The sequence below is a fragment of the Peromyscus leucopus genome, chromosome 8b (assembly GCF_004664715.2).
Source record: "Peromyscus leucopus breed LL Stock chromosome 8b, UCI_PerLeu_2.1, whole genome shotgun sequence".
In the NCBI taxonomy this organism is placed as follows: domain Eukaryota; kingdom Metazoa; phylum Chordata; class Mammalia; order Rodentia; family Cricetidae; genus Peromyscus; species Peromyscus leucopus.
This window is the reverse complement of record NC_051086.1, coordinates 41,426,940-41,454,655: the sequence shown is the minus strand read 5'-3', so window position 1 is coordinate 41,454,655 and position 27,716 is coordinate 41,426,940. Positions and strand designations below refer to the sequence as shown.

General features: G+C 41.3%; 3 protein-coding genes across 3 annotated transcripts; all 3 read right to left on the bottom strand.

The window, feature by feature from the left end:
* Positions 1-1,437: 1,437 nt before the first annotated feature.
* Positions 1,438-2,430, bottom strand: LOC114683016 (olfactory receptor 2T8-like). Its single transcript, XM_028857180.1, has one exon. It carries the CDS (start codon positions 2,428-2,430, stop codon positions 1,438-1,440), a length of 993 nt encoding a protein of 330 aa, XP_028713013.1.
* A 14,083-nt stretch (positions 2,431-16,513) lies between these two features.
* On the bottom strand, positions 16,514-17,506 carry LOC114682979 (olfactory receptor 2T8-like). Its single transcript, XM_028857131.1, has one exon. The coding sequence runs from the start codon at positions 17,504-17,506 to the stop codon at positions 16,514-16,516; it is 993 nt and encodes a 330-aa protein (XP_028712964.1).
* Positions 17,507-25,424: 7,918 nt separating this feature from the next.
* On the bottom strand, positions 25,425-26,252 carry LOC114683018 (regulator of G-protein signaling 18-like). The gene is given in 2 exon segments (XM_037201269.1): positions 25,425-26,222; positions 26,225-26,252. Coding segments are annotated over 2 exon segments (684 nt in total). The 3' UTR covers positions 25,425-25,566.
* Positions 26,253-27,716: the final 1,464 nt, after the last annotated feature.

The following is a 27,716-nucleotide window of genomic DNA, read 5'->3' as shown; positions in this document are numbered from 1 at the left end:
AAAGTGTCCCTGTGTCACATGAGCCACCGAATTAACATCACAAATGGGTTGAGCTGCATCAGAGTCCTGGACTCATGTTCATATTTGGGGCATTTTCAAAAGCTCTGAAGGACCTGCAGAGGTAGATCACATCACACCTTCTGGTTCACCTTCTGTAGACTCTGCCTGCCATCTTATGTGAGATGTGCAGGGCAACATTAATGCTGTTGGAGAAAAGGAAATACTATGGAGAAGGGCTTCAGATGAAAACAGCATTAAAAAAAGTAAAGGGATAAAAAGATTAATCTTTGTTATTCTAAAGCATTATCTTAGAGTTGCTTTTGCATTTGTTTTGTCTTTGGAAAACACAATATTTTTATAAACATTTCTAATATACAAATGTATATTAGTAATTATTTTATTTGTAAAAGTGATACTTTAAAAATGTTCTAAATTTATTACCAAGAAATTACTGTAGGCTTATAACTTGCCAGAAAATGATGGGATGCATTCTCTGCCATATAAAGCTTTTTTTTTAAACTCTATTTTCATCCTTCACCTGAAATGTTGTGTATTCTTCATAAGAAAGGTTTCAGGTTTTTGGGGGGCTGAATTCCTTGATGGAACAGAAACAGGAGCTGGAATCATCTCAACCAACAGTCAAGGCTCGTTGCTTCGAGTAAAGTGGAAGAGATTGAAAAGGAACCCCCAAGTCTACACGAAGTGAAAAAGCCCGGACACTGAATGAGAACATTCTAACATACAGTTTTATTTTAAAATTCCAAATACTCCTATGAATATCTGAGTGAATCACTAGTTGTTTGCTGGGGAACCAGGAGCATTTTTTATTTGTATTTTCCAAGACTGAAATACAAAGTTAACAAAAGAAGATACCCAGCCTAGCAGTAAATCTGTATAAAAACACTCAGCCTCAGAAACTACCAGGGAAATACACACAGGAAGCAGGATGAGGTGCTGCCAGACCTCCTGAGTGGAAAGGGTTGATAAAGCCTGGGGCAGCTGCACCCTGTGTGAATCTGCTTGTGGGAGTTCAAAATTAAACAATCTGATAAAAGGTTCATCATCCATCTACCAAGTGTATCTACATAAAAATGGAATTGAAATAAGGTTGAAGGCCTTCCACATATCCATCACAAATCAGGGAACAAGTGGTGGTTTTTGAAACACTGGGCACCATTATCAATTTAAAAGAATAGCTTCTGGAGTGTGTAAAAATGCAGAGAATCTTCACAACGAATTAAACACACACACACACACACACACACACACACACACACACACACACACACACACACACACACACACAGCTTCCTTCTTCCAGTTCCAAGCACAGGATAGAAGACTTAAGGTAGAAAAGAAACTTAACAACAGAGCTTGGAATTCTCAGTGGCTTCAGGTATCCCTGGGCATCCTGAGAGATTATCCCTGGGAAGGGGGCTACTGTATACCTTTCCTCTTTGTACAACCACCCAAATCCAGGCAACCCAAGGCATCCTTTCTCGTGAGGGGAACGCAGTGGGCAACACGCTTCCTCAGGCTGCCCTTGACCTCACTGTTCCGAAGACTGTAGATGAGGGGGTTCAGCATGGGGGTGACAATAGTGTAGAATGCGGATACAATCTTGTCATGCTTGGCTGACCTGGAAGATGTGGGTCTCATGTAGATGAAAATGGCAGCTCCATAAAAGAGGGTCACCACTGCCAGGTGCGAGGAGCAGGTGGCAAAGGCCTTCTTGCTGGCTTCTACGGATCTCATTTGGAGGACAGTGGCCAGGATGAGGCCGTACGACGTCAGGATGAGGGATAAGGGGACCAGAAGCATCAGCACACAGCAGATGTACATGACAAACTCAAAGGCAGCCGTGTTACCACAAGCCAGGCGCAACAACACAGGGGCCTCACAAAAGAAGTGATCTATTTCATTCCCGCGGCAAAACCGGAAGCTCAGGGTAGCAGCGGCCTGCATGGCTCCATCAGCGGCTCCCAGGAGCCAAGACCCCAAGCTCAGTCTCAGACATAACTGCCAGCTCATGAGAACCGAGTAGCGCAGTGGGCGGCAGATAGCCACGTAGCGGTCGTAGGACATGGCTGCTAAGAGGAAGCATTCTCCACCTCCTAGTGTGAGGAAGAAGAAGATCTGGAAGCCACAGCCAGCAGCGGAGATGGATTTCTTGCCCATTAAATAATGAGCTGCCATTTGGGGCACTATGGTGGAGACCAGCATCATGTCCATAAGGGAGAGTTGGCTCAGGAGAAAGTACATGGGTGTATGGAGCCGGCGGTCCTGGTGAATCAGGAGAAGCAGGAGGGCGTTGCCTGCTACGGAGTTGAGGGCCACAGTCAGAACCAGCACAAAGAGAGCCAGGTGGGCTCTGGTGTGGTTAAAGAGTCCCAGGAGAATGAACCCTGCTGTGGCATTCCCCATGTCCATGATCTACAGCAGAAGCGACACCTCAAACGGAAGAACGGAAGAGAGTTTCATCATCTGCGATGCTGTGTGAACTGCACATGCCTGGAAGGTTGCCTATGAGAAACGGTGAAACCGACTTCAAGCCCGTCTGTGCTTGCAAAATGTTCCAACACAGTCGCACATTAACATAAGCCTTTTCATTCCCAAGGTCTACCTGACACATCTCACCAGGACGGTGAGTTCAATGGTATAATGAATCAACGTTCTCTGTAAGCTGCAAGTAACTCCTGACTTTCCATTACCTGATAGCCACATAAATGGTTGAGAACTATTTGTGAATTTGTCATTTATGGTTTCATGGGCATTCTGTTTTGCATCAACAAGTCTTAAGATCTTAAGTAAATATTGGTTATATACAAATTAGGGACTTGTTAATGTAGGTGACATATTTACTATATCAAAATTTTTGTTTATTTATTGACACAAAGGGTCGTGTATCCCAGGCTAGCCTCAAATTTGCTATGTAGTAGAAAATGATCTGGGAACTCTGGTCTCATTGTCTCTTCCTCCTGACTGCTGAGATTATAGTCATGTGCCACCAGGTCTGATTTATGTCACGCTGGGGATTGGACACAGGGCTTTGTGCATGGCATGTAAAAATTCTACCTCCCAAATCACATCATGGCCACATTAAACTTTGCTGAAAACACCAAATTCACATGGTTCTAACACTGAATAATAAAAGTCTTGCCAAACAAAGGGTGTTTGCTCTTGGATCTAGAAAAGGAAAGTCAGACTCTGTGGACAGAGGCTTAACTAGTCCTGGGGTAGGAGTTAACTTGGTTCTGTTTACATATGTTGACCCTTCAGATGACAACAGCCTTCTTGGGGTCTCTCCAGTGCGAAGCTGTAATGCTAAATGCACACTTTAGTGAACTGTTCCAAAGTATTTGCTCTATTAGAGAGCCCCTCCCTCTTTACAGCCGCACAAACTCTCCCTTTAGTGGATAACTCAGAGACCCTAGCTCTTGCCTAATTGTAGAGAAAACAGTGATTCCTGCTTCATTCTCAAGAGACTTTAAAGCTTTACTTTCATTTTAACCTTTGACTTGCTGGTGCCAAGATTGTTTGAGCTTATTGAATCAAAATGTCCACCCTACAAAGATGTGGACACTAATTCATTCTCAAGGTCGCTGTCGAGTTCAAATGTCTTGAGGGAGCCTGTGCCTTCTGGGGTACCTCCCGGGTTTCTTCCCAGGTAAAATCAAAACTATGACTGAAACAATGGCGCTATGACTCACTGGGCCGCTGACCAAGTCCCTGAGAATTTTAGTTAGTTGTTTGAAATGTAAATATTTTGGAAATTATTTTATTTTTTGAAAGTTAACTTTGAAAGTATGTTCTCTTTGCTCAGCTCGGGAGTTACCCACATTCCCAGTTCTAACATACACTTTTGCTCCATGGAAACTCTATGGAACCATGGCCACCTCTCTCAGGACATCACACTGCTGACCACTCAGAACCCTTCTAACATTTTTCACTGTTCCAACTTCTCGTTATCGAAGATTGGTGAAACTCTAAGTTGGTGTCATTTAGCTGCTGGAGGGCAGGGAGCAACTTTCTTCAATTGATTTCTGCAGCCACAGTAACTGTTTTATGTGACATAGTCACTCGGGTTGTCATTAGGTGCCTTCCCTGCCAGAATCCATCTTCTAAATTCTCTTAATGCCTCCAAATGAGAACTCTGCACTCTACTAGGCAACTCCCTGTTCTTTTTGCCCCACACCCACTGGCAACCGCTATTCTCTCTTATGTGTCCCTGGGACACATGGATGCTGGAATCCCACAGCACCCATCTATTTGTGACTGTACCTCAAACCATATCTGAAGTCCTGAGGGCTCATGGATGTTACAACTGACTTCATTTTTCAGGAAGTCAGTGGTCCACTGTGTGGTATATTGTGACTATTGTTCACTGGTCTGTGACCTTTCCCTTCCGTTGTGGATACGTGTGCACCAATTTAATAAGATACTTGACAACAGATGTTGGAGTTTGTATTTTGGTAAAGAAATAAAGTACCACACAAAGCAGCAGTGATGAATCTTCATTTAAAACATGCAAGAGAGGTATATGTGTTTTCAGAAAACCAGTTCAACCGCTTTCCCTTACCTCTCTGGGTTTTTTTTAAGAACACATTTTCTGTTTTATTCTATTTATACAACACTGGAGACTGAACATAGGGTCTCATACAGGCTTGGCAAGCTCTCTATCAATGAGTTATATTCCCAGCCCTAGAAAATATATATTATGAAATTTCTACTTATATATAAGTAATTTTAAAATTAGAAGTGATCTGCTCAACTTCTTAGTGGCAATATGTGATATATGTATACATTTTAAAGGAGAAATAAATGATTAAATGTCATCAGTCATTATGAATCTAGTTGTGTGGTCAACTTGTCTTTATTAAAAGTATCGCCTATATCTCTTTATACAAATTAAACAAGTTACTACTAATTAAAAAGCTCATAAACCTCCACTATAGGAATAAAATCCTAAAAAACTGACCATGGAAACACATCATGGTTAAAACTGGTCCTAGAGAATCAGCTCATTTGGGAAACATGCTAAATGTGTTACTGTGGAATGGAAGACCTCTGGCCTGACCAGTGCAGGCAATGGGGAGCTGTTTTACCCTGGAAAACAAGGGCTTCCTTTTCCTCTCTTTGCCTTGTGTCCATTGAGTCAGACATCCCCTTGCTACATTTCCGTAGTTCTTTCTAGAATAGTGGGAACATGGTGGCATCTTTACTCAAAACTACACTCACATCTTTTGCATTTGAAATTGCAGGCTGAGACAGATGCCTTCATTTTCTTCTTAGAAAAGCCTCTTGAGAAACCACAGAAAAGTCAGAATGCATAATATCCTTTTCATATTTCCCAAAATTCATTGTTAATATGTAATTTGAAAAGTCTAAATTTTAGGATACTGAAATGAAAATTAATCTCTATGTGAAAAATAAGGCAGCAGCAGAGGACTTGTTTATATTAATAATATTATGGGTTTGTTTTGAAAGAATTAATCTAACTAATGTCAGCACCCACTTGCACACATTTTAATTCATCAAGTACCAAGATGTGTAACTGGGAAGAGTTTCTTTGTAAAATGTACAGTTTGGTGGGGCTGGTTTTTCCATTTTCTAGAGTTAAACTACACAAAGAAATATTCAGACATGAAGAGGTTGGCGTACCTACCTACAAGAGTCAAAACTGATGGCTGGCAGCCTGGATCTGTGCCCTCAGTGACACATCTGGATGTCTCTACCTGGAGGGAAGTTGTGCCTAGCCTGGCCCTCCACCTCCCTTATATCTCTGCCTGGACTGACCTGTCGTGAGGATGGCCCACTGCCAGCCTGGGCTGCAGACACTATCCTATTAACAATACCCCAGAGCTGCTGGAGTGACAGTTCAGTTGCCAACAGTGTTCACTGTGCTGAGAAATTAAAACAATTCCCAAGAGATTGTGAATTTTTTTCACATATCATAAAGTCGTGAATTATGGAAATGACAGAGAATCACGCAAGAGAAAAAAAAGGAAATAAATGTCTTTGAAAGGGGATTGTGATTTCAAATGTATGAATCAAGAAATCATGTGATTCTGGTGTCATGTGATTCTGGTATTCCTTGCACAGACTTCAGCAGACAGGAGGATTAAACTGTCTTTCATTCAGACCAGCTCAATTGTCAAAACAGCAATTGAAATAAATGAAGCCTGTGGAGTTTTTTTTCCTTCTTGGACTCAATTTGAGACAAGGTTGTGTTGTATGTGCTTGTTTGTGTGCATTTGCAACAGGCTGTTATATTTTGATTTTAAATTTCTTTTTTTTGTGTGTCTGTATAGTAAAATAATAACAATAATAACAATAAAATAACAATAACAGTGACAGCATCTCCAGGCTGTATTCATATCGATGACACTTCCCTGGTTGAATGTATATGGATCTGTGTTTCGTGATGTTTGACCGTTTGCTTTTTTTTTGAGACAAAGTTTTTCTGTGTAACAGCTTTGGCTGTCCTGGATCTCGCTCTGTAGACCAAGCTGGCCGCAAACTTACAGAGATATCTGCCTCTGCCTCCCAAGTGCTGGGACTGAAGGTATGTGCCATCACTACCTGACTGACTCTTTTGTTTTTGATGTTTTTTAGTGCTGGGCACCCTGGGAACTTGGGATCCATACCTTATAAATTCTGAGTTATCTACTGCTCTATAGAAACCCAAGATTCTACAACTGGAAACAGATAATTGGAAACAAACAAAAATTCTTTATCATGGATTATGTGTTAGGGAAATGGACCTTGTAAAAAATATAAGATAATTTGGTAAACTACAATCCCCATTTAATTTTATTTAGAGAAAAGTGCAGATTTTTACATTACTTAACATTTATTTATTTATATGAAACTGAGTGTCATATAACTCAGGCTGGCTTACAAGCAAATTATTGAACTAAGTTAGTAGCAGTGGCTGGCCTTGAACTCCTGATCCTCCTACCTCCACCTCCCAGGTGCCGGGATTGCCACCACAGTGGGTTTGTTTATATGTTGCTGGAGATGGAAGCATTTTCCAACTGAGCTACTCCCCCAGCTCTTTGCATACATTTCTTTCATCACATGTGGAACTTTATCAAACTGGCAAATCCTACTTGAATTTATGATCGATCGAATGTGTATAGTATAAATTTAAACCCACATTGTTGTATTTTCTGAAAAAGCAAACAGCAAAACCCTCTAGGCTCCAGGTGAGTAAAGTGCGACCACCATGACGCTCAGCGTAGAAGCTTTCTACAGGAGCGTGGCCATCCTTCCTAACAGAGCTTAGGTCCTTTTCTGTTTTGGCCACTGCTGTGCTGGGGCTTTAGAGGCTATCAAGTGATGCTGCCCTGTCACAGAATTGACATTGTTGCATGACTACATCAAGCCTTGAGAGAGTCTATGGGGTTCAAAAATGACGAGAGGCATTCAGAGTCTTGCAAGAGAAAGAATGGGACTCAGAACCTCTGGGGAGCTGAGGGTGCACTCCATGTGAGTATCTGGTGTGGGTTCCATAAGGACTGTATGACTAAGGGTGAGTAGCGAAGTCACCATCACAAAGATGGACTGTATCTGCCAAAAAGCACAGCCCAGAGGCCCAGATCAGCCATCTTGAACAAGGGAGAGATACATACTCTGCTGTTGCCCTTCCCACTCAGAGAAAGCACTCCTGAGATTCCTGGAGAATACACAGACTGGGACAGGCATCCAGGAACCTGGGAAGACCTCTTAGGATTGACACCTAAAGAAGAATTAAGTGAAAGAACCAAGCAGACTCCATAACAGGCTGCTCAGTCTTTTCTCAGAGATCAGGCCTCAATTTCAGTTTCCTGAGACTTGAGCAAGCAGTTTCTGCAAGGGATGTGAACAAAAGGCATAGTCCTTGCAGTAACTCCCTTTCTGCATGTACTCTGACTGTTCAAGGTTCTGTCAGTTGTTTACTGTCTGGGACCCCTCACCAAATTAGAGTTACGTGCATGGGTCAATGTGAACATGCTAGGTCAAACAGCCTTCATGGCAGCTCAAAAACAGAGCCTGGGACTTGTCCAGGCCTGCCCAAAATGATAACTGTAAACCCCAACCAGTAAATTCAAAGGTTACATACCCTCACCCAATCATATGATGCCAAGGCTTGTACCACCCTGCTTGCAGTATTTCCCTTTAAGAACCCCTCACCCTGAGAACTCAGAGCTTGGGGGTGTAAGCCTGAATGGTTAGGGTGCAAGCCTGGGCTTGGTCCTCATCCATCACACTGGCTAGCCAGGTGAAGGAGGACAGCTCTGACTGGTTAAAAATATAAATTAAATCTATGTTATTCTACTTAACTAAGCTGTAACTGATTGGATGCACACTTCTCGGTGTGAACTGGCTGAGAAGTGAGAAGTCTGCTTGAGTTGTGTTCTCACAATTATACAGGAATTCTTAAAGCCAACAAACAGAGCTCTTTGAATCTTGTATTTAAATAGATTGGTACCTATAGGCATACGAAAGAACAATCAAGCAGTTCTTGCTGGAAAGTCACAGTAAGGTGACTGGTGTTAATAAAAACACATTATTCATTTCAAAGAAACCTGAACAGAGGACTCTGAATATTTTTTACCATAAAGAAATGATAAATGTTTATGGTAACAGACACGTTAATTACCCTCAAATGATCATCATACACTATATACATGTATCATGTTGTATGCCACAAACAAGAACAATTATTTTGTGCTTATTGTATAAAAAGCTTAACATACAATTAATAAGATATTCAACCCCAAATTAAGAAAACAATTTTTTATTTTACTATTTATTTGATTTTGTGTGTGTGTGTGTGTGTGTGTGTGTGTGTGTGTGTGTGTGTGTGTGTGTGTATGTCTTTGTGAGGGCATGGGCATATGAGTGAAATATCCACAGAGGCCAGAAGAGGGTGTTGAGTCCTCTGAAGCTAGAGTTACAGGCAGTTGTGAGTCACCTGATGGGTCCTGGCAACTGAATTTAAGTCCCCTGCAAGACCAATACCTGCTTAACTGTTGAGTCATCTCTATCTCTCTTTTTTTTTTTTAAGTTTGAACAGTTTATTATTATAGATGTATGAATTTGTTTTACACTTCAACTAAAATGATAACCTTTAATAATCTGAAAACATGCCATCTTTAATACAGACATTTACAGACCATGTAACACATTGCAATTAAATATTTCTGTAATATAGAGACATATATATATATATATTAGTATAATCTTACTTCATAATTTAGTATTAGGCAAAAATTAGAAGAACATAATAGTAAGAGAACAGAATTGGCAGATGCCAATGTTGTCAAGTTTTTAGATTTCTTTTTTCACTGCCTCTCATTTTAAATTTCTACCCCAACTTTAAAATTCCAAATGTACATACCATTCCAGATATACATACTTCTGTGAAAGCATGTGGTCATCATCATTCAGGCACTGACTGGTGTCATTTCAGTGGCATGTTCATTTACTAGGAGACAATGTTGTCCACTTAGTGGATTTGTAGAGATATGTTAATATGAGCCTGCTCCAGTGTCCAGGGGTATAGCTCTGTCTAATGAAAGATGTTCACCAGTTACAGTGAATATGACTGCAAAGTCTAGTCTCACATATCTAACTGGGTCATGATTAACCTGTTTAATCGGCAGAGAGAAATGTGTCTTTATATGATCCCTTGTTGCTGGCTTAAATATGGAAGTGATAGAGAGCTATTCTGGAGTCAGAATCAGTATGCAACAATAGATGTCCAAACTTCCACTTTATAAGAAGTGGATCATTTCTATATGCTACAACCCATCATTCTGTACAACATCATATGGATATATTGTTATCTAAGTACATTGTTTACACCTAGAAAAATAATCCAAACTAAATGTGACATAATTGCAAAGTTTACATTAAGTGAACATTATACTTGACCTAACCTGAGGGGATCATTGCTGAAGGCAGGAAAGGTGAGCAGACTTCACACGTGGGGTGGTGGAGACAGAGGATCCTGGTGGAATTTGGAGCGAGAGAACACACCACTAAAGGTGGTGGTTTTTGTTAGTGGACTTAGCAGGGATTTTGCTAAAACTGGACAAGACAGGGATGGATATGGAGGTTCGGAGAGACAGACCTAATTAAATAGAGCACAGACCAGCCTGAGCAGTTTGGTCAATGAGAGAATCTTTTCCACGTGAAAAGGAAAGAAAATCATGGCAAAGGTAGAAATTGGGCTCATTCGGTAACAGATCAATACAGAAAATTATTGCAAAGTACAAATTATTTGACTCAGCATGCCTCCCTTTTTAGAGAGAAGTTTATTGTGGATTCATAGATGGTTACTCAAGAGGAAAATAGCCAGCCTCTTTGCATAGAATGAGATTTATGTGTCACAGTGCCCATGCTCCATAATCTCTCAACACGCTCACACTTTTGTGAGGTAGCCTATGCAGGGGCTGTCCCAGTAGCCTGACTACAGTATATATATATATGGCGCCTCTCTGTGAGCTACTTTCCAGGGGTGGTGAGTCCTTAGGCAAGGCCCCCTTCAGGCAGCAGGGGATCTTCGATGTGAACGTTCACAGATCCATGTCACAGTGCAGGGTTTAGAAAGGAAAAGGCCTGATGTCACAGGGGTGTGGGCCTGATTTAGACCCCACTCTCCATCATGTGAACCCTAGTCTGCCCCCTCCCTGACAGATTTCCTTCTGATCCTGTCCTCTCCCCTTTAGGTCAATCCAGAACGTCAGGACAACAGGCTGAACCACTTCAGGGTCTATGGTGATATTTTATTTGTACTGAAATGTGATTTTAATTTTATGTTAATAAATAAAGTTGCCCTGGGTCAGAGCTATTAGAGCCATAGCAAGAGCGTGTGGTTAGAAGAGCTAGTAGATTTCTGTGTGTTCAGGATACAGCCAGTATTGGACATATGCCTTTAGACCTGAGAGGCTACTTACAGCAGTGATGAGGCAGTCATGTGGTTGGGTTACAACAATGAGAAGCAGAAAGAAAGACTATAAACACAGACAAAAATTAGCTCTCTCGGGGAAGTTAGGAGCACTGCAGGAGGTAAGATTTTATCTCTGAGCTCTGACCTCTCGGCTTTCTCTTTTACATTGGCTCTGTGTTTCTTATTTTAATAAGACGATTGGTTACATCTACAAGGGTCTACAATGACATCACTCTGTACAAGGCTAAACTGTGGAGCTTGGGGGAAGATGATCACCAGAAGTAGCATTCTCTCTCAGGGGAGTGAGGTTGCACGCTGAATTCCCAAGGTGTGCGCCGCCCAGCGAAATAAATGCTGCTCTTGTTAAAAATTACACAAGACATATTTCACAGGCTATCACATTATGATTTAGAGTCAGGTAGTGTCTGACTAAAGAGTGCTTCAGGAGGCCTTGCAGCATCACATAGGCAGAGGGAAGAGGAGGCATCCACGGAGAATGGAAGTGAGGTAAAGAAGCAACCTGATTGGTTGTAACCTGTGCCCATCTTATTTGTACTGGTTTGAACAGTTGGCCATTGGTGATGGGAGTTGAAGCTCAGCTGCTTGTGTGAGAGAAGGTCTCAGACAAAATAAAACAAAACGAACAAACAAAATGTCGGGCATGGCAGTGCACGCTTTTAATCCCAGGGCTTGGGAGGCAGAGGCAGGCAGATCTCTTGAGTTCGAGGCCAGCCTGGTCTACAGAGTGCCATGACAATCAGGATTACACAGAGAAACCTTGTCTCAAAAAATGAGGGAGAGAGGGAGGGAGGGAGAGGAGGAGGAAGGAAGAAAAGGAGAGAGAAAGGAGAGGAGAGTCTCAGTGTTGCACAACAGGTTAAGTTGAACTTGACTACCGTGTTCTGCTTTTGTTTCTGTTGCATGATAAACACCCGAGAAAAAGCAGCATGGGGAGGAAGGGGTCACTTGGAAACGGTTCCATCAGTTCAGGGAAGTCAAGGCCGGAACTCAACCTGGTCTCATCCTCAGTCAAGAGCAGAGAAACAAGTGCATCCACACTGCCTGCTTGCTGCTCAGTCTGGACATGAAATGGTCTGCCCCCCACATTCAGGGTGGGTCACCCTGCCTTAACAATCAATACAAACCCCGCAGGCATGCCGACAGACCAACCTGACCTAGACAATTCACATAAAGACTCTCTTCTCAGGAGATTCTAGGCTGTGTCAAGTTGACAGTTAAACTAACCAGCACACCACATACAGAAAAGCGCCCAAAACAGACAAATGGAATTTTGCAAAGCAAAGAAACTAGTTAATTGAGAGCATGCCCACATAAGAAAAAAAAAGTCTGTGTTATTTGTGCAGAGGATCAGTATCTAGAACATACCAATGATTCAGAAAATTAAGCCAGAAATCAATCCAATCAATAACAGCCCAATGGAAATGGGCAGTTCTCAAACAATGAAACAAAATGGCCAGTAACACATGAAAAATGTGCAGTCTCACCAGCCACCAGAGAAATGCAGATCAGAACTATGCAGGGATTCCAGCTTACTCAGAGAACGCTCACTCACTGCTGGTGGGAGTGTACACTAGTCTAGCCACTGTGCAAGTCAAGATGGAGATTACTAGAAAAACTAAAAAATGGGTGGTGGTGGCACATGCCTTTAATCCCAGCACTCGGGAGGCAGAGTCAGGTGGATCTCTGTGAGTTCGAGGCTAGTCTGGTCTACAGAGCAAGATCCAGGACAGGCACCAAAACTACACAGAGAAACCCTGTCTTGAAAAACAAACAAACAAACAAACAACAACAACCAAACCCCCAAAACACCCAACAAACAACAAAACGAAACAAAACCTAAAAAAAAAACCCTACTGCCCAATGGATTCCAAGTTAGCATGTCAGTGTTTACTGCAGTGATTTTCACAATAGATGAACTGTGGAACCAGACTCAGTATCCATCATCAGAGGAATGGATAGAAGACATGGGGTTTACATACACAATGGAATCTTCTTCAGTCATAAAAATGAAATTATGTAGTTTGCAGGAAAATGGATAAAACAGGATATGATATTAAGTGAATTAAAGCCATCTTAGGAAGACAAATATTGTATGTTCTTCTCATTTGAGCTTCCTAGATCTGATAGCAAAACAAAATTATGTATGTACAAGTGAAATTGTGCAGGACAACAGTGACTAGTTGATGGGAGGGAAGGTGAGAAAGGGTAGGGTAGGGAATATGGAGGGGGATTTACTCCCAGTCCAACGTATACTGGAATGAAAATGTCCTTGTGTAACACAATACCATGTAAAATGAGTGTGCACTTCCTTCTTTTTCTTACTAATTATTATTATTATTATTTTGAGATAGTCCTATTATGTAACTATGGTTGGACTGGAATTTATGTAGACTAGGTGGGCCTTGAAATCACAGAGATCTATCTGCCTCCATCTCCTGAGCAGTGGAGCAGAAGAGGAAGTGATACCAATGAACACATGGAAATCCAGAATTAATGAATGAGGTCCTACCTGAAGACCTCTGCCATACGAGAGCAAAGGGAGCTGAGGAGGTAAACGGGTTGGCAAGATGGCTCACCTCCTGTACAACATGCAGAGGAGATGTTTACCCAAGCGCGCTTCCTGCTTCAGCCCATTGCTCGGTCTGCAGAGCATCCCAGAACACTTGGTGTCTCTACAGAACTTGGCCTTTAGCACTCAGTAGGTGGAGGCAGGCAAATCAGGAATTCAAGTTTAAAACAACAGCAAACAAGACAAAACAAGAAACATAATGACAAAAAGAAAGGAAAAAGAAAATCAATGCCCTTTGCTCTACTAAGCTGTCTTCATTTTCATAGTGATTAACATCAAACACAGCTAAGGATGTGGTCCTCAGTGAAAGGGGAAATCAGAGTCAAAAGTAAACCAATTCAGTCCAAAAGGAAGTACTGAATGAATGATTATCATGATTGTAAGTTTATTATTATTTTATGACAAGTTAAAAATTTCCAATTCCATCCAGGCTAAGAGTACACCAACCTACTGAATGTGTCCTAAGGATAATGCAGAAACTAAATAGTTACTGTGGTTATCATTTGATCAAAGTGTCCCTGTGTCACAGGAGCCACCGAATTAACATCACAAATGGGTTGAGCTGCATCAGAGTCCTGGATTCATGTTCATATTTGGGGCATTTTCAAAAGCTCTGAAGGACCTGCAGAGGTGGATGACATCACACCTTCTGGTTCACCTTCCGTAGACTCTGCCTGCCATCTTATGTGAGATGTGCAGGGCAACATTAATGCTGTTGGAGAAAAGGAAATACTATGGAGAAGGGCTTCAGATGAAAACAGCATTGAAGAAAGTAGAGGGATAAAAAGATTAATCTTTGTTATTATAGATCATTATCTTAAAGTTGCTTTTGCATTTTTTTGTCTTTGGAAAACAATATATTTATAAACATTTCTAATATATAAATGTATATTAGTAATTATTTTATTGTAAGAGTGATAATTTAAAAATGTTCTAAATTTTTAGAACTTACTGTAGGCTTATAAATTGCCAGAAAATGATGGGATGTATGCTCTGCCATCTAAAGCTTTGTTTTTTTAAACTTTATTTTCATCCTTTACCTGAAATGTTGTGTATTAGGACACTATTCTTCATAAGAAAGGTTTCAGGTTTTTTGGGGGCTGAATTCCTTGATGGAACAGAAACAGGAGCTGGAATCATCTCAACCAACAGTCAGGCTCGTTGCTTCGAGTAAAGTGGAAGAGATTGAAAAGGAACCCCAAGTCCACACGAAGTGAAAAAGCCCAGACATTGAATGAGAACATTCTAACATACAGCTTTATTTTAAAATTCCAAATACTCCTATGAGTATCTGAGTGAATCACTAGTTGTTTGCTGGGGAACCAGGAGCATTTTTTATTTTTATTTTCCAAGACTGAAATACAAAGTTAACAAAAGAAGATACCCAGCCTAGCAGTAAATCTGTATAAAAACACTCAGCCTCAGAAACTACCAGGGAAATACACACAGGAAGCAGGATGAGATGTTTCCAGACTTCCTGAGTGGAAAGGGTTGATAAAGTCTGGGGCAGCTGCACCCTGAGTGAACTGCTTGTGGGAGTTCAAAATTAAACAATCTGATAAAAGGTTCATCATCCATCTAACAAGTGTATCTACATAAAAATGTAATTGAAATAAGGTTGAAGGCCTTCCACATATCCATCACAAATCAGGGAACAAGTGGTGTTTTTTGAAACACTGGGCACCATTATCAATTTAAAATAATAGCTTCCGGAGTGTGTAAAATGCAGAGAATTTTCACAACGTATTAAACACACACACACACACACACACACACACACACACACACACACACACACACACACACTGCCATCAGTGTCCAGCGATGGAACAGTATAGGATGGAAATGGAATTCAGACTAGTCTTGAGTCCATAGGCAGATGTTTCATTAGAAAAGGCTCAAGAGACCCCTGTGCAGTTTTGGACTTTGCATCTCTTGGTAACAAGCAGGCACAAAGGCTGAGATCGGTAAACTGTCAGGAAGATAAAGCTTGCTGTGAGTGTCCTCCACCTTGAAAAGGGTGACTTGAAACCGACTGGCAGTTAATACTCAAAGTTACTTCATTCCCTGCTGGCACCAAAATCCGGGTGTGGTGAGGCCTGAGAGCTTTTCTAGGCGAATTTGTGATTTTTCAGGTTTGTTGAGGGTTCATTTTGAAATGAGACAGCAGCTCTGTAATCAGCTCCCAGCATGTGGTTTTACCAAAACCTCAGAGTAAAGCAGAAAATAACCAGGACACGGGCACAGACACACACGTACAGTCCTTACTTGTGGCCTTGCTTTCCACACCCATAGCTGCCTGAGACAACTGCCAGTTGGATAACAGTGAGAACTTCCAGAGGGAGTCAACTTCCAGTGCTGCCTGCTGAGCAACATGTCGAGATGGCTTACAGTGCTGGCATCCAGTTCTGGCCAACATATCTACTCTGTGTATGCGACCCACACTTCTGTCACATAGGAGCCACCTCAGTTCTAGTGACCTTTATTTCCCCAAAGTGTAAAGGCTGTCATACTGAAATTTAGATGTGTTAAAGACAAACTGGCCAGAGACTGATGGTACATCACTTTTTATCTCAGTGTTTGGTTGGCAGAGGCAGGAGGATCTCTGGGTTCAAGGCCAGCCTGGTCTACAGAGTGAGGTCCAGGAAATTCAGGGCTACACAAAGAAACCCTGTCTTGAAAACCCTATCCCTAAAGACAAGCTGTAAGGTACTTACCAAGTTAAACTACGGAAGCTCCCCATTTACTAAAGAAGGAAGTAGCCTGCTGATTTTGCTAATGCCCACAGTAGGAATAAAGCTGTCTATGAAATTGAGAGGAAGGACAAAGAAACTCTTTCAGTTTTGCTGAGGTTCCTCAGCTTCCCCCATTCCAAGCACAGGATAGAAGACTTAAGGTAGAAAAGATTCTTAACAACAGAGCTTGGAATTCTCAGTGGCTTCAGGTATCCCCTGGGCATCCTGAGAGATTATCCCTGGAAGGGGCTACCGTATACCTTTCCTCTTTGTACAACCACCAAAACCCAAGCAACCCAAGGCATCCTTTCTCATGAGGGGAACGCAGTGGGCAACACGCTTCCTCAGGCTGCCCTTGACCTCACTGTTCCGAAGACTGTAGATGAGGGGGTTCAGCATGGGGGTGACAATAGTGTAGAATGCAGATACAATCTTGTCATGCTTAGCTGACCTGGAAGACGTGGGCCTCATGTAGATGAAAATGGCAGCTCCATAAAAGAGCGTCACCACTGCCAGGTGCGAGGAGCAGGTGGCAAAGGCCTTCTTGCCGGCTTCTACGGATCTCATTTGGAGGACAGTGGCCAGGATGAGGCCATACGACGTCAGGATGAGGGATAAGGGGACCAGAAGCATCAGCACACAGCAGATGTACATGACAAACTCAAAGGCAGCCGAGTTACCACAAGCCAGGCGCAACAACACAGGGGCCTCACAAAAGAAGTGATCGATTTCATTCCCGCGGCAAAACCGGAAGCTCAGGGTGGCAGCGGCCTGCATGGCTCCATCAGCGGCTCCCAGGAGCCAAGACCCCAAGCTCAGTCTCAGACATAACTGCCAGCTCATGAGAACCGAGTAGCGCAGTGGGCGGCAGATAGCCACGTAGCGGTCGTAGGACATGGCTGCTAAGAGGAAGCATTCTCCACCTCCTAGTGTGAGGAAGATGAAGATCTGGAAGCCACAGCCCGCAGCGGAGATGAGCTTCTTGCCCATTAAATAATGAGCTGCCATTTGGGGCACTATGGTGGAGACCAGCATCATGTCCATAAGGGAGAGTTGGCTCAGGAGAAAGTACATGGGTGTATGGAGCCGGCGGTCCTGGTGAATCAGGAGAAGCAGGAGGGCGTTGCCTACTACGGAGTTGAGGGCCACAGTCAGAACCAGCACAAAGAGAGCCAGGTGGGCTCTGGTGTGGTTAAAGAGTCCCAGGAGAATGAACCCTGCTGTGGCATTCCCCATGTCCATGATCTACAGCAGAAGCGACACCTCAAACGGAAGAACGGAAGAGAGTTTCATCATCAGCAATGCTGTGTGAACTGCACATGCCTGGAAGGTTGCCTATGAGAAACGGTGAAACCCACTTCAAGCCCGTCTGTGCTTGCAAAATGTTCCAACACAGTCGCACATTAACATAAGTCTTTTCATTCCCAAGGTCTACCTGACACATCTCACCAGGACGGTGAGTTCAATGGTATAATGAATCAATGTTCTCTGTAAGCTGCAAGTAACTCCTGACTTTCCATTACCTGATAGCCACATAAATGGTTGAGAACTACTTGTGAATTTGTCATTTATGGTTTCATGGGCATTCCGTTTTGCATCAACAAGTCTTAGGAGCTTAAGTAAATATTGGTTATATACAACTTAGGGACTTGTTAATGTAGATGACATATTTACTATATCAAAATTTTTGTTTATTTATTGAGACAAGGGATCATGTATCCCAGGCTGGCCTCGAATTTGCTATGTCGTAGAAAATGATCTGGGAACTCTGATCTCATTGTCTCTTCCTCCTGATTGCTGAGATTATAGTCATGTGCCACCAGGTCTGATTTATGTCACGCTGGGGATTGGACACAGGGCTTTGTGCATGGCATGTAAAAATTCTACCTCCCAAATCACATCACTTTACTGAAAACACCAAATTCACATGGTTCTGACACTGAATGATCAAGATCTCGCCAAACAAAGGGGTGTTTGCTCTTGGATCTAGAAAAGGAAAGTCAGACTCTGTGGACAGAGGCTTAACTCGCCCTGGGGTAGGAGTTAACTTGGTTCATGTTTACATATGTTGACCCTTCAAATGACAACAGCCTTCTTGGTGGTCTCTCCAGTGCGAAGCTGTAATGCTAAATGCACACTTTAGTGAACTGTTCCAAAGTATTTGCTCTATTAGAGAGCCCCTCCCTCTTTACAGCCGCACAAACTCCCCCTTTAGTGGATAACTCAGAGACCCCAACTCTTGCCTAAATGTAGAGAAAACAGTGATTCCTGCTTCATTCTCAAGAGACTTTAAAGCTTTACTTTCATTTTAACCTTTGACTTGCTGGTGCCAAGATTGTTTGAGCTTATTGAATCAAAACGTCCACCGTACAAAGTTGTGGACAATTCATTCTCAAGGTCGCTGTCGAGTTCAAATATCTTGAGGGAGCCTGTGCCTTCTGGGGTACCTCCCGGGTGTCTTCCCAGGTAAAAATCACAACTATGGCTGAAACAATGGCACTATGACTCACTCAGCCCCTGACCAAGGCCCTGAGAATTTTAGTTAGTTGTTTGAAAGGTAAATATTTTGGAAATTATTTTATTTTTTGAAAGTTAACTTTGAAAGTATGTTCTCTTTGCTCAGCTCGGGAGTTGCCCACATTCCCAGTTCTAACATACACTTTTGCTCCATGGAAACTCTATGGAACCATGGCCACCTCTCTCAGGACATCACACTGCTGACCACTCAGAACCCTTCTAACATTTTTTCACTGTTCCAACTTCTCGTTATCGAAGATTGGTGAAACTCTAAGTTGGTGTCATTTAGCCGCTGGAGGGCAGGGAGCAACTTTCTTCAATTAATTTCTGCAGCCACAGTAACTGTTTTATGTGACATAGTCACTCGGGTTGTCATTAGGCGCCTTCCCTGCCAGAATCCATCTTCTAAATTCTCTTAATGCCTCCAAATGAGAACTCTGCACTCTACTAGGCAACTCCCTGTTCTTTTTGCCCCACACCTACTGCCAGCCGCTATTCTCTCTTATGTGTCCCTGAGACATATGGATGCTGGAATCCCACAGCACCCATCTATTTGTGACTGTACCTCAAACCATATCTGAAGTCCTGAGGGCTCATGGATGTTACAACTGACTTCATTTTTCAGGAAGTCAGTGGTCTACTGTGTGGTATATTGTGATTGTTGTTCACTGGTCTGTGGCCAGTACAGCAGGCCCTTCTCTCCTGTTGTGGATATGTGTGCACCAATTTAATAAGATACTTGACAACAGATGTTGGAGTTTGTATTTTGGTAAAGAAATAAGGTACCACACAAAGCAGCAGTGATGAATCTTCGTTTAAAACATGCAAGAGAGGTATATGTGTTTTCAGAAAACCAGTTCAACAGCTTTCCCTTACCTCTCTGGGTTTTTTTTTTTTTTAGAACACGTTTTCTGTTTTATTCTATTTATACAACACTGAAGACTGAACATAGGGTCTCATACAGGCTTGGCAAGCTCTCTATCAATGAGTTATATTCCCAGCCCTAGAAAATATATATTATGAAGTTTCTACTTATATATAAATAATATTAACATTAGAAGTGATCTGCTCAACTTCTTAGTGGCAATATGTGATATATGTATACATTTTAAAGGTGAAATAAATGATTAAAAGTCAGTCATTATGAATCTAGTCATGTGGTCAACTTGTCTTTATTAAAGTATTGCCTATATCTGTTTATACAAATGAAACAAGTTACTACTAATTAAAAAGCTCATAACCTCCACTATAGGGAGAAAATCCTAAAAAACTGACCATGGAAATACATCATGGTTAAAACTGGTCCTAAAGAATTAGCTCATTTGGGAAACATGCTAAATGTGTTACTGTGGAATGGAAGACCTCCAGCCTGACCAGTGCAGGCAATGGGGAGCTGTTTTACCCTGGAAAATAAGGGCTTCCTTTTCCTGTCCTTGCTCTGTGTCCATTGAGCCAGACATCCCCTTGCTACATTTCTGTAGTTCTTTCTAGAATAGTGGGAACATGGTAGCATCTTTACTCAAAACTACACTCACATCTTTTGCATTTGAAATTGCAGGCTGAGAAAGATGCCTTCATTTCCTTCTTACAAAAGCCTCTTGAGAAACCACAGAAAAGTCAGAATGCATAATATCCTTTTCACATTTCCCCAAATTCATTGTTAATATGTAATTTTAAAAGTCTAATTTTAGGATACCGAAATGAAAATTAATCTGCATGTGAAAATAAATGTAGCAGCAGAGGACTTGTTTATATTAATAAAATTATGGGTTTGTTTTGAAAGAATTAACCTAACTAATGTCAGCACCCACTTGCACACATTTTAATTCGTCAAGTACCAAGATGTGTAACTGGGAAGAATTTCTTTGTAAAATGTACAGGGTGGTGGGGCTGGTTTTTCCATTTTCTAGAGTTAAACTACACAAAGAAATAATCAGACATGAAGAGGTTGTCGTACCTACCTACAAGAGTCAAAACTGATGTCTGGCAGCCTGGATCTGTGCCCTCAGTGACACATCTGGATGTCTCCACCTGGAGGGTAGTTGTGCCTAGCCTGGCCCTCCACCTCCCTTATATCTCTGCCTGGACTGACCTGTCGTGAGGATGGCCCACTGCCAGCCTGGGCTGCAGACACTATCCTATCAACAATACCCCAGAGCTGCTGGAGTGACAGTTCAGTTGCCAACAGTGTTCACTGTGCTGAGAAATTAAAAAAATTCCCAAGAGATTGTGAATTTTTTACACATATCATAAAGTCATGAATTATGGAAATGGCAGAGAATCACGCAAGAGAAAAAAAAAAGAAAATAAATGTCTTTGAAAGGGGATTGTGATTTCAAATGTATGAATCAAGAAATCATGTGATTCTGGTGTCATGTGATTCTGATATTCCTTGCACAGACTTCAGCAGATAGGAGGATTAAACTGTCTTTCATTCAGACCAGCTCAATTGTCAAAACAGCAATTGAAATAAATGAAGCCTGTGGAGTTTTTTTTTTTTTCCTTCTTGGACTTAATTTGAGACAAGGTTGTGTTGTATGTGCTTGTTTGTGTGCATTTGCAACATGCTGTTATATTTTGATTTTAAATTTCTTTTTTTTTGTGTGTCTGTATAGTAAAATAATAATAATAACAATAACAATAACAATAACAGTGACAGCATCTCCAGGCTGTATTCATATCGATGACACTTCCCTGGTTGACTGTATATGGATCTGTGTTTCGTGATGTTTGACCGTTTGCTCTTTTTTTTTTTTTGAGACAAAGTTTTTCTATGTAACAGCTTTGGCTGTCCTGGATCTCGCCCTGTAGACCAAGCTGGCCTCAAACTCACAGAGATGTCTGCCTCTGTCTCCCAAGTGCTGGGACTGAAGGTGTGTGCCATCACTACCTGACTGACTCTTTTGTTTTTGATGTTTTTTAGTCCTGAGCACCCTGGGAACTTGGGATCCATACCTTATAAATTCTGAGTTATCTACTGCTCTATAGAAACCCAAGATTCTACAACTGGAAACAGATAATTGGAAACAAACAAAAATTCTTTATCATGGATTATGTGTTAGGGAAATGGACCTTGTAAAAAATATAAGATAATTTGGTAAGCTACAATCCCCATTTAATTTTATTTAGAGAAAAGTGCAGATTTTTACATTACTTAACATTTACTTATTTTTATGAAACTGAGTGTCATGTAGCTCAGGCTAGCTTACTAGCAAATTATCAAACTAGCTTAGTAGCAGAGGTTGGCCTTGAACTCCTGATCCTCCTACCTCCACCTCCCAGGTGCCGGGATTGCCACCACAGTGGGTTTGTTTATATGTTACTGGAGATGGAAGCATTTACCAACTGAGCTACTCCCCCAGCTCTTTGCATACATTTCTTTCATCAGATGTGGAACTTTATCAAACTGGCAAATCCCACTTGAATTTATGATCGATCGAATGTGTATAGTCTAAATTTAAACCCACATTGTTGTATTTTCTGAAAAAGCAAACAGCAAAACCCTCTAGGCTCCAGGTGAGTAAAGTGCGACCACCATGATACTCAGCGTAGAAGCTTTCTACAGGAGCATGGCCATCCTTCCTAACAGAGCGTAGGTCCTTTTCTGTTTTGGCCACTGCTGTGCTGGGGTCTTTAGAGGCTATCAAGTGATGCTGCTCTGTCACAGAATTGACATTGTTGCATGACTACATCAAGTCTTGAGAGGGTCTATGGGGTTCAAAAATGGCGAGAGGCATTCAGAGTCTTGCAAGAGAAAGAATGGGGTTCAGAAGCTCTGGGGAGCTGAGGGTGCCTCCATGTGAGTATCTGGTGTGGGTTCCTTAAGGACTGTATGACTAAGGGTGAGTAGCGAGGTCACCATCACAAAGATGGACTGTATCTGCCAAAAAGCACAGCCCAGAGGCCCTGCTCAGCCATCTTGAACATGGGAGAGATACATACTCTGCTGTTGCCCTTCCCACTCAGAGAAGGCACTCTTGAGATTCCTGGAGAATACACAGACTGGGACAGGCATCCAGGAAGCTGGGAAGACCTCTTAGGATCGACACCTAAAGAAGAATTAAGTGAAAGATCCAAGCAGACTCCATAACAGGCTGCTCAGTCTTTTCTCAGAGATCAGGCCTCAATTTCAGTTTTCTGAGACTTGAGCAAGCAGTTTCTGGGAGGGCTGTGAACAAAAGACATAGTCCTTGCAGTAACTCCCTTTCTGCATGTACTCTGACTGTTCAAGGTTCAGCCAATTGTTTACTGTCTGGGACCCCTCACCAACTTAGAGTTACGTGCATGGGTCAATGTGAACGTGCTAGGCCAGCCAGCCCCCATGGCAGCTCAAGGGCAGAGCCTGGGGCTTCTCCAGGCCTTCCCCAAATGATAACTGTAACCCCCAACCAGTAAATTCAAAGGTTACATACCCTCACCCAATCATATGATGCCAAGGCTTGTACCACCCTGCTTGCGGTTTTTCCCTTTAAAAACCCCTTACCCTGAGAACTCAGAGCTTGGGGGTGTAAGCCTGAAGGGTTAGGGTGCAAGCCTGGGCTTGGTCCTCATCCATCACACTGGCTAGCCAGGTGAAGGAGGACAGCTCTGACTGGTTAAAAATATAAATTAAATCTATGTTATTCTACTTAACTAAGCTGTAACTGATTGGATGCATACTTCTCAGTGTGAACTGGCTGAGAAGTGACAAGTCTGCTTGAGTTGTGTTCTCACAATTATACAGGAATTCTTTTTTTTTTTTTTTTTTTTTTTTTTTTTTGGTTTTTCGAGACAGGGTTTCTCTGTGTAGCTTTGCGCCTTTTCCTGGAACTCACTTGGTAGTCCAGGCTGGCCTCGAACTCACAGAGATCCACCTGGCTCTGCCTCCTGAGTGCTGGGATTAAAGGCGTGTGCCACCACCGCCTGGCTATACAGGAATTCTTAAAGTCAACAAACAGAGCTCTTTGAATCTTGTATTTAAATAGATTGGTACCTATAGGCATATGGAAGAACAATCAAACAGTTCTTGCTGGTAAGTCACAGTAAGGTGACTGGTGTTAATAAAAACACTTGTTCATTTCAAAGAAACCTGAACAGAGGACTCTGAATATTTTTTACCATAAAGAAATGATAAATGTTTATGGTAACAGACACGTTAATTACCCTCAAATGATCATCATACACTATATATATGTATCATGTTGTATGCCATAAACAAGAACAATTATTTTGTGTTCATTGTATAAAAAGATTAACATACAATTAATAAGATATTCAACCCAAAATTAAGAAAAATTTTTTTTAATATTTATTTGATTTTTACGTGTGTGTGTGTGTGTGTGTGTGTGTGTGTGTGTGTGTGTGTGTGTGTATGTCTTTGTGAGGGCATGTGCATATGAGTGAAATATCCACAGAGGCCAGAAGAGGGCACTGAATCCTCTGAAGCTAGAGTTACAGGCAGTTGTGAGTCACCTGATGGGTCCTGGCAACTGAATTTAAGTCCCCTGCAAGACCAATACCTGTTTAACTGTTGAGTCATCTCTCTTTTTTTTTTAAGTTTGAACAGTTTATTATTATAGATGGTAGAATTTGTTTTACACTTCAACTAAAATGATAACTTTAATAATCTGAAAATATGCCATCTTTAATACAGACATTTACAGACCATGTAACACATTGCAATTAAATATTTCTGTAATATAGAGACATATATTTATTAGTATAATCTTACTTCATAATTTATTATTAGGCAAAAATTACAAGAACATAATAGTGAGAGAACAGAATTGGCAGATGCCAATGTTGTCAAGTTTTTAGATTTCTTTTTTCACTGCCTCTCATTTTAAATTTCTACCCCAACTTTAAAATTCCAAATGTACATACCATTCCAGATATACATACTTCTGTGAAAGCATGTGGTCATCATCATCCAGGCACTGATTGGTGTCATTTCAGTGGCATGTTCATTTACTAGGAGACAATGCTGTCCACTTAGTGGATATGTAGAGATATGTTAATATGAGCCTGCTCCAGTGTCCAGGGGTGTAGCTCTGTCTAATGAAAGATGTTCACCAGTTACAGTGAATATGACTGCAAAGTCTAGTCTCACATATCTAACTGGGTCATCATTAACCTGTTTAATGGGTAGAGAGAAATGTGTCTTTATATGATCCCTTGTTGCTGGCTTAAATATGGAAGTGATAGAGAGCTATTCTGGAGTCAGAATCAGAATGCAACAATAGATGTCCAAACTTCCACTTTATAAGAAGTGGATAATTTCTATATGCTACAACCCATCATTCTGTACAATATCATATGGATATATAGTTATCTAAGTACATTGTTTACACCTAGAAAAATAATCCAAACTAAATGTGACATAACTGCAAAGTTTACATTATACTTGAACATTTTACAAAACTTTGCTGATATCTTTTTACTGATGATTATTGAAGAAATAAAGGTTTTTTTTATTATGAGCAGAATATCAAAATAGGTTTTCATGAATACAGACTATGAATTATTATTATTATTATTATTATTATTTTTGGTTTTTCGAGACAGGGTTTCTCTGTGTAGCTCTTTGCCTTTCCTGGAACTTGCTTTGTAGACCAGGCTGGCCTCGAAATCACAGAGATCCTCCTGGCTCTGCCTCTTGAGTATTATTTTAATATAAAAGTTATTACATTTTAAAAATGCGTTTGCTTGGTTTATTTTAAAAGTGTGATCACTTCTTACTGTACATAAGCTATATTTTAGAAGCAGATGTATACATTTCCCATCAAAATAAGAGACATTACTTTTACTCATAACCAAATGGAAACATCTGACTTTACATCTTGAAACTCATTGTAGGTAAGTGATCGTGATCGTCTCCTCACATTGGTTGGTCTCTGAGGTCTTCCTTCCAGCAAATGTAAATATATCTCAGACTTCAGAAAACGCATATAACTGTCTTGTTCCATGAGCTGATAGACTCTGCTTTGTGCTGGGTCAAAACTTTGGAGAGTTGGCTCTGTGATGCTCTTAGCAATTACTTCCTTGGTATGAAAATCAAGGTTAACCTCTTTGGGAGCATCATTCTTAATGAACTTCTCGTATATTGCTTTGGCTTTTAGGATGATTTGTTGAGGTTCCTTGCATTTCTTGAAATCTTCACAGGCTACCCAAAATTCAATGTTTTCCTCACTGAATTCAGTTTTAAGAACTCTAGTAAAAGCATCCAGTCCATCTCCATGAGAAAGCAGTTTGTCAAATGATTCAGCCCATTTCACTGCTTCTTCGTGGGAGATTCTTGTCTCTTTGGCTAGGAGGGCAGATCTGCTGGTGGGAGTTTCCCTATGGAAGTCAGGCCTCTGCAGAAGAAGACTCAGTCTATTTCTTTTCTCCTTAGCTCTGATTTTGGCCTCAATGCTTGTTTCTTCTTTTCCTGACCCATTCATTAGTTTGAAAAAAGTTTTAATTGGGAAAAGAGAATCAGTGACATTTCCATATTTTGTCCCAGTGATCAAGAGATGTCAGATGCACTTAGTCCGTCTCTCTGCCACAGATGAATGCTATTTCATAGTTACACATGGTGAATAAAACACTGTTCTGAGCCTTTCCACGGGGCTCAAAGAAGAAGAAAAGACAAGGAAAGAAAGTGAGCTGTGTTTCTGCCTGTCCAGGCTGTTCATGTAGATCTCATCCATTTCTCCGTCATTGGGCAATCCCTGTGTCTTTCTTGGGGTCCTGTTTTCCAGGTAGCCTCCCTGGTGTTGTGAGTAGCAGTCCAGTTATCCTTGTTCCACATCTAGTATCCTCCCATGAGTGAGTACATACCATGTTTGTCTTTCTGAGTCTGGGTTACTTCACTCAGGATGATTTTTTTCTAGATCCATTCATTTGCCTGCAAACCTCATGAAGTCATTGTTTTTCTCTGCTGAGTACTATTCCAATGTGAATATGTACCACCTTTTATTTATACATTCTTCAGTTGAAGGGCATCTAGGTTGTTTCCAGGTTCTGGCTATTATAAACAATGCTGATATGAACATAGCTAAGCAAGTGCCCTTGTGGTATGATTGAGCATTCCTTGGGTATATGCCCAAGAGTGGTATAGCTGGATCTTGGGGAGACTGATTCCCAGTTTTCTAAGAAAGCGCCATATTGATTTCCAAAGTGGTTGTAGAAGCTTGCATTCCCACCAGCAGTGAAGGAGAGTTTCCCTAGCTCCACATCCTCTCCAGCATAAAGTGTCTTCAGTGTTTTTGATCTTAGCTATTCTGACAGGTGGTATCTCAGAGTTGTTTTGATTTGCATTTCTCTCATAATTAGGGATGTTGAGCAATTCCTTAAATGTCTTTCAGCCATTTGAGCTTCCTCTGTTGAGAATTCTCTGTTTAGTTCTATAGCCCATTTCTTAAGTGGACTGTTGGGCATTTTGATGTCTAATTTCTTGAGTTCCTTATATATTCTGGATATCAGTCCTCTGTCAGATGTGGGGTTGGTGAAGACCTTTTCCCATTCTGTAGGTTGTCGCTTTGCCTTGTTGATCATATGCTTTGCTCCACAAAAGCTTCTCAGTTTCAAGAGGTCCCATTGATTGATTGTTTCTCTCAGTGTCTGAGCTACTGGTGTTATATTTAGGAAGTGATCTTCCATGCCAATGCATTCAAGACTACTTCCTACTTTCTCTTCTATCAGGTTCCGAGCAACTGGATTTATGTTGTGGTCTTTGATCCACTTGGACTTAAGTTTTGTGCACGGTGACAGATATGGATCTATTTGCAGCCTTTTACACGTTGATATCCAGTTATTCTAGCACCAATTGTTAAAGATGCTTTCTTTTTTTCCATTGTACACTTTTGGCTTCTTTGTCAAAAATTATATGTTCATAGGTGTGCGGATTAATGTCAGGGTCTTCAATTTGATTCCATTGGTCCACATGTCAGTTTTTATGCCAGTACCAAGCTGT

Excerpts from the sequence above, each read along its gene's own strand:
- LOC114683016 (XM_028857180.1), bottom strand. The coding sequence starts at position 2,430 with ATGGACATGGGGAATGCCACAGCAGGGTTCATTCTCCTGGGACTCTTT.
- LOC114682979 (XM_028857131.1), bottom strand. The coding sequence starts at position 17,506 with ATGGACATGGGGAATGCCACAGCAGGGTTCATTCTCCTGGGACTCTTT.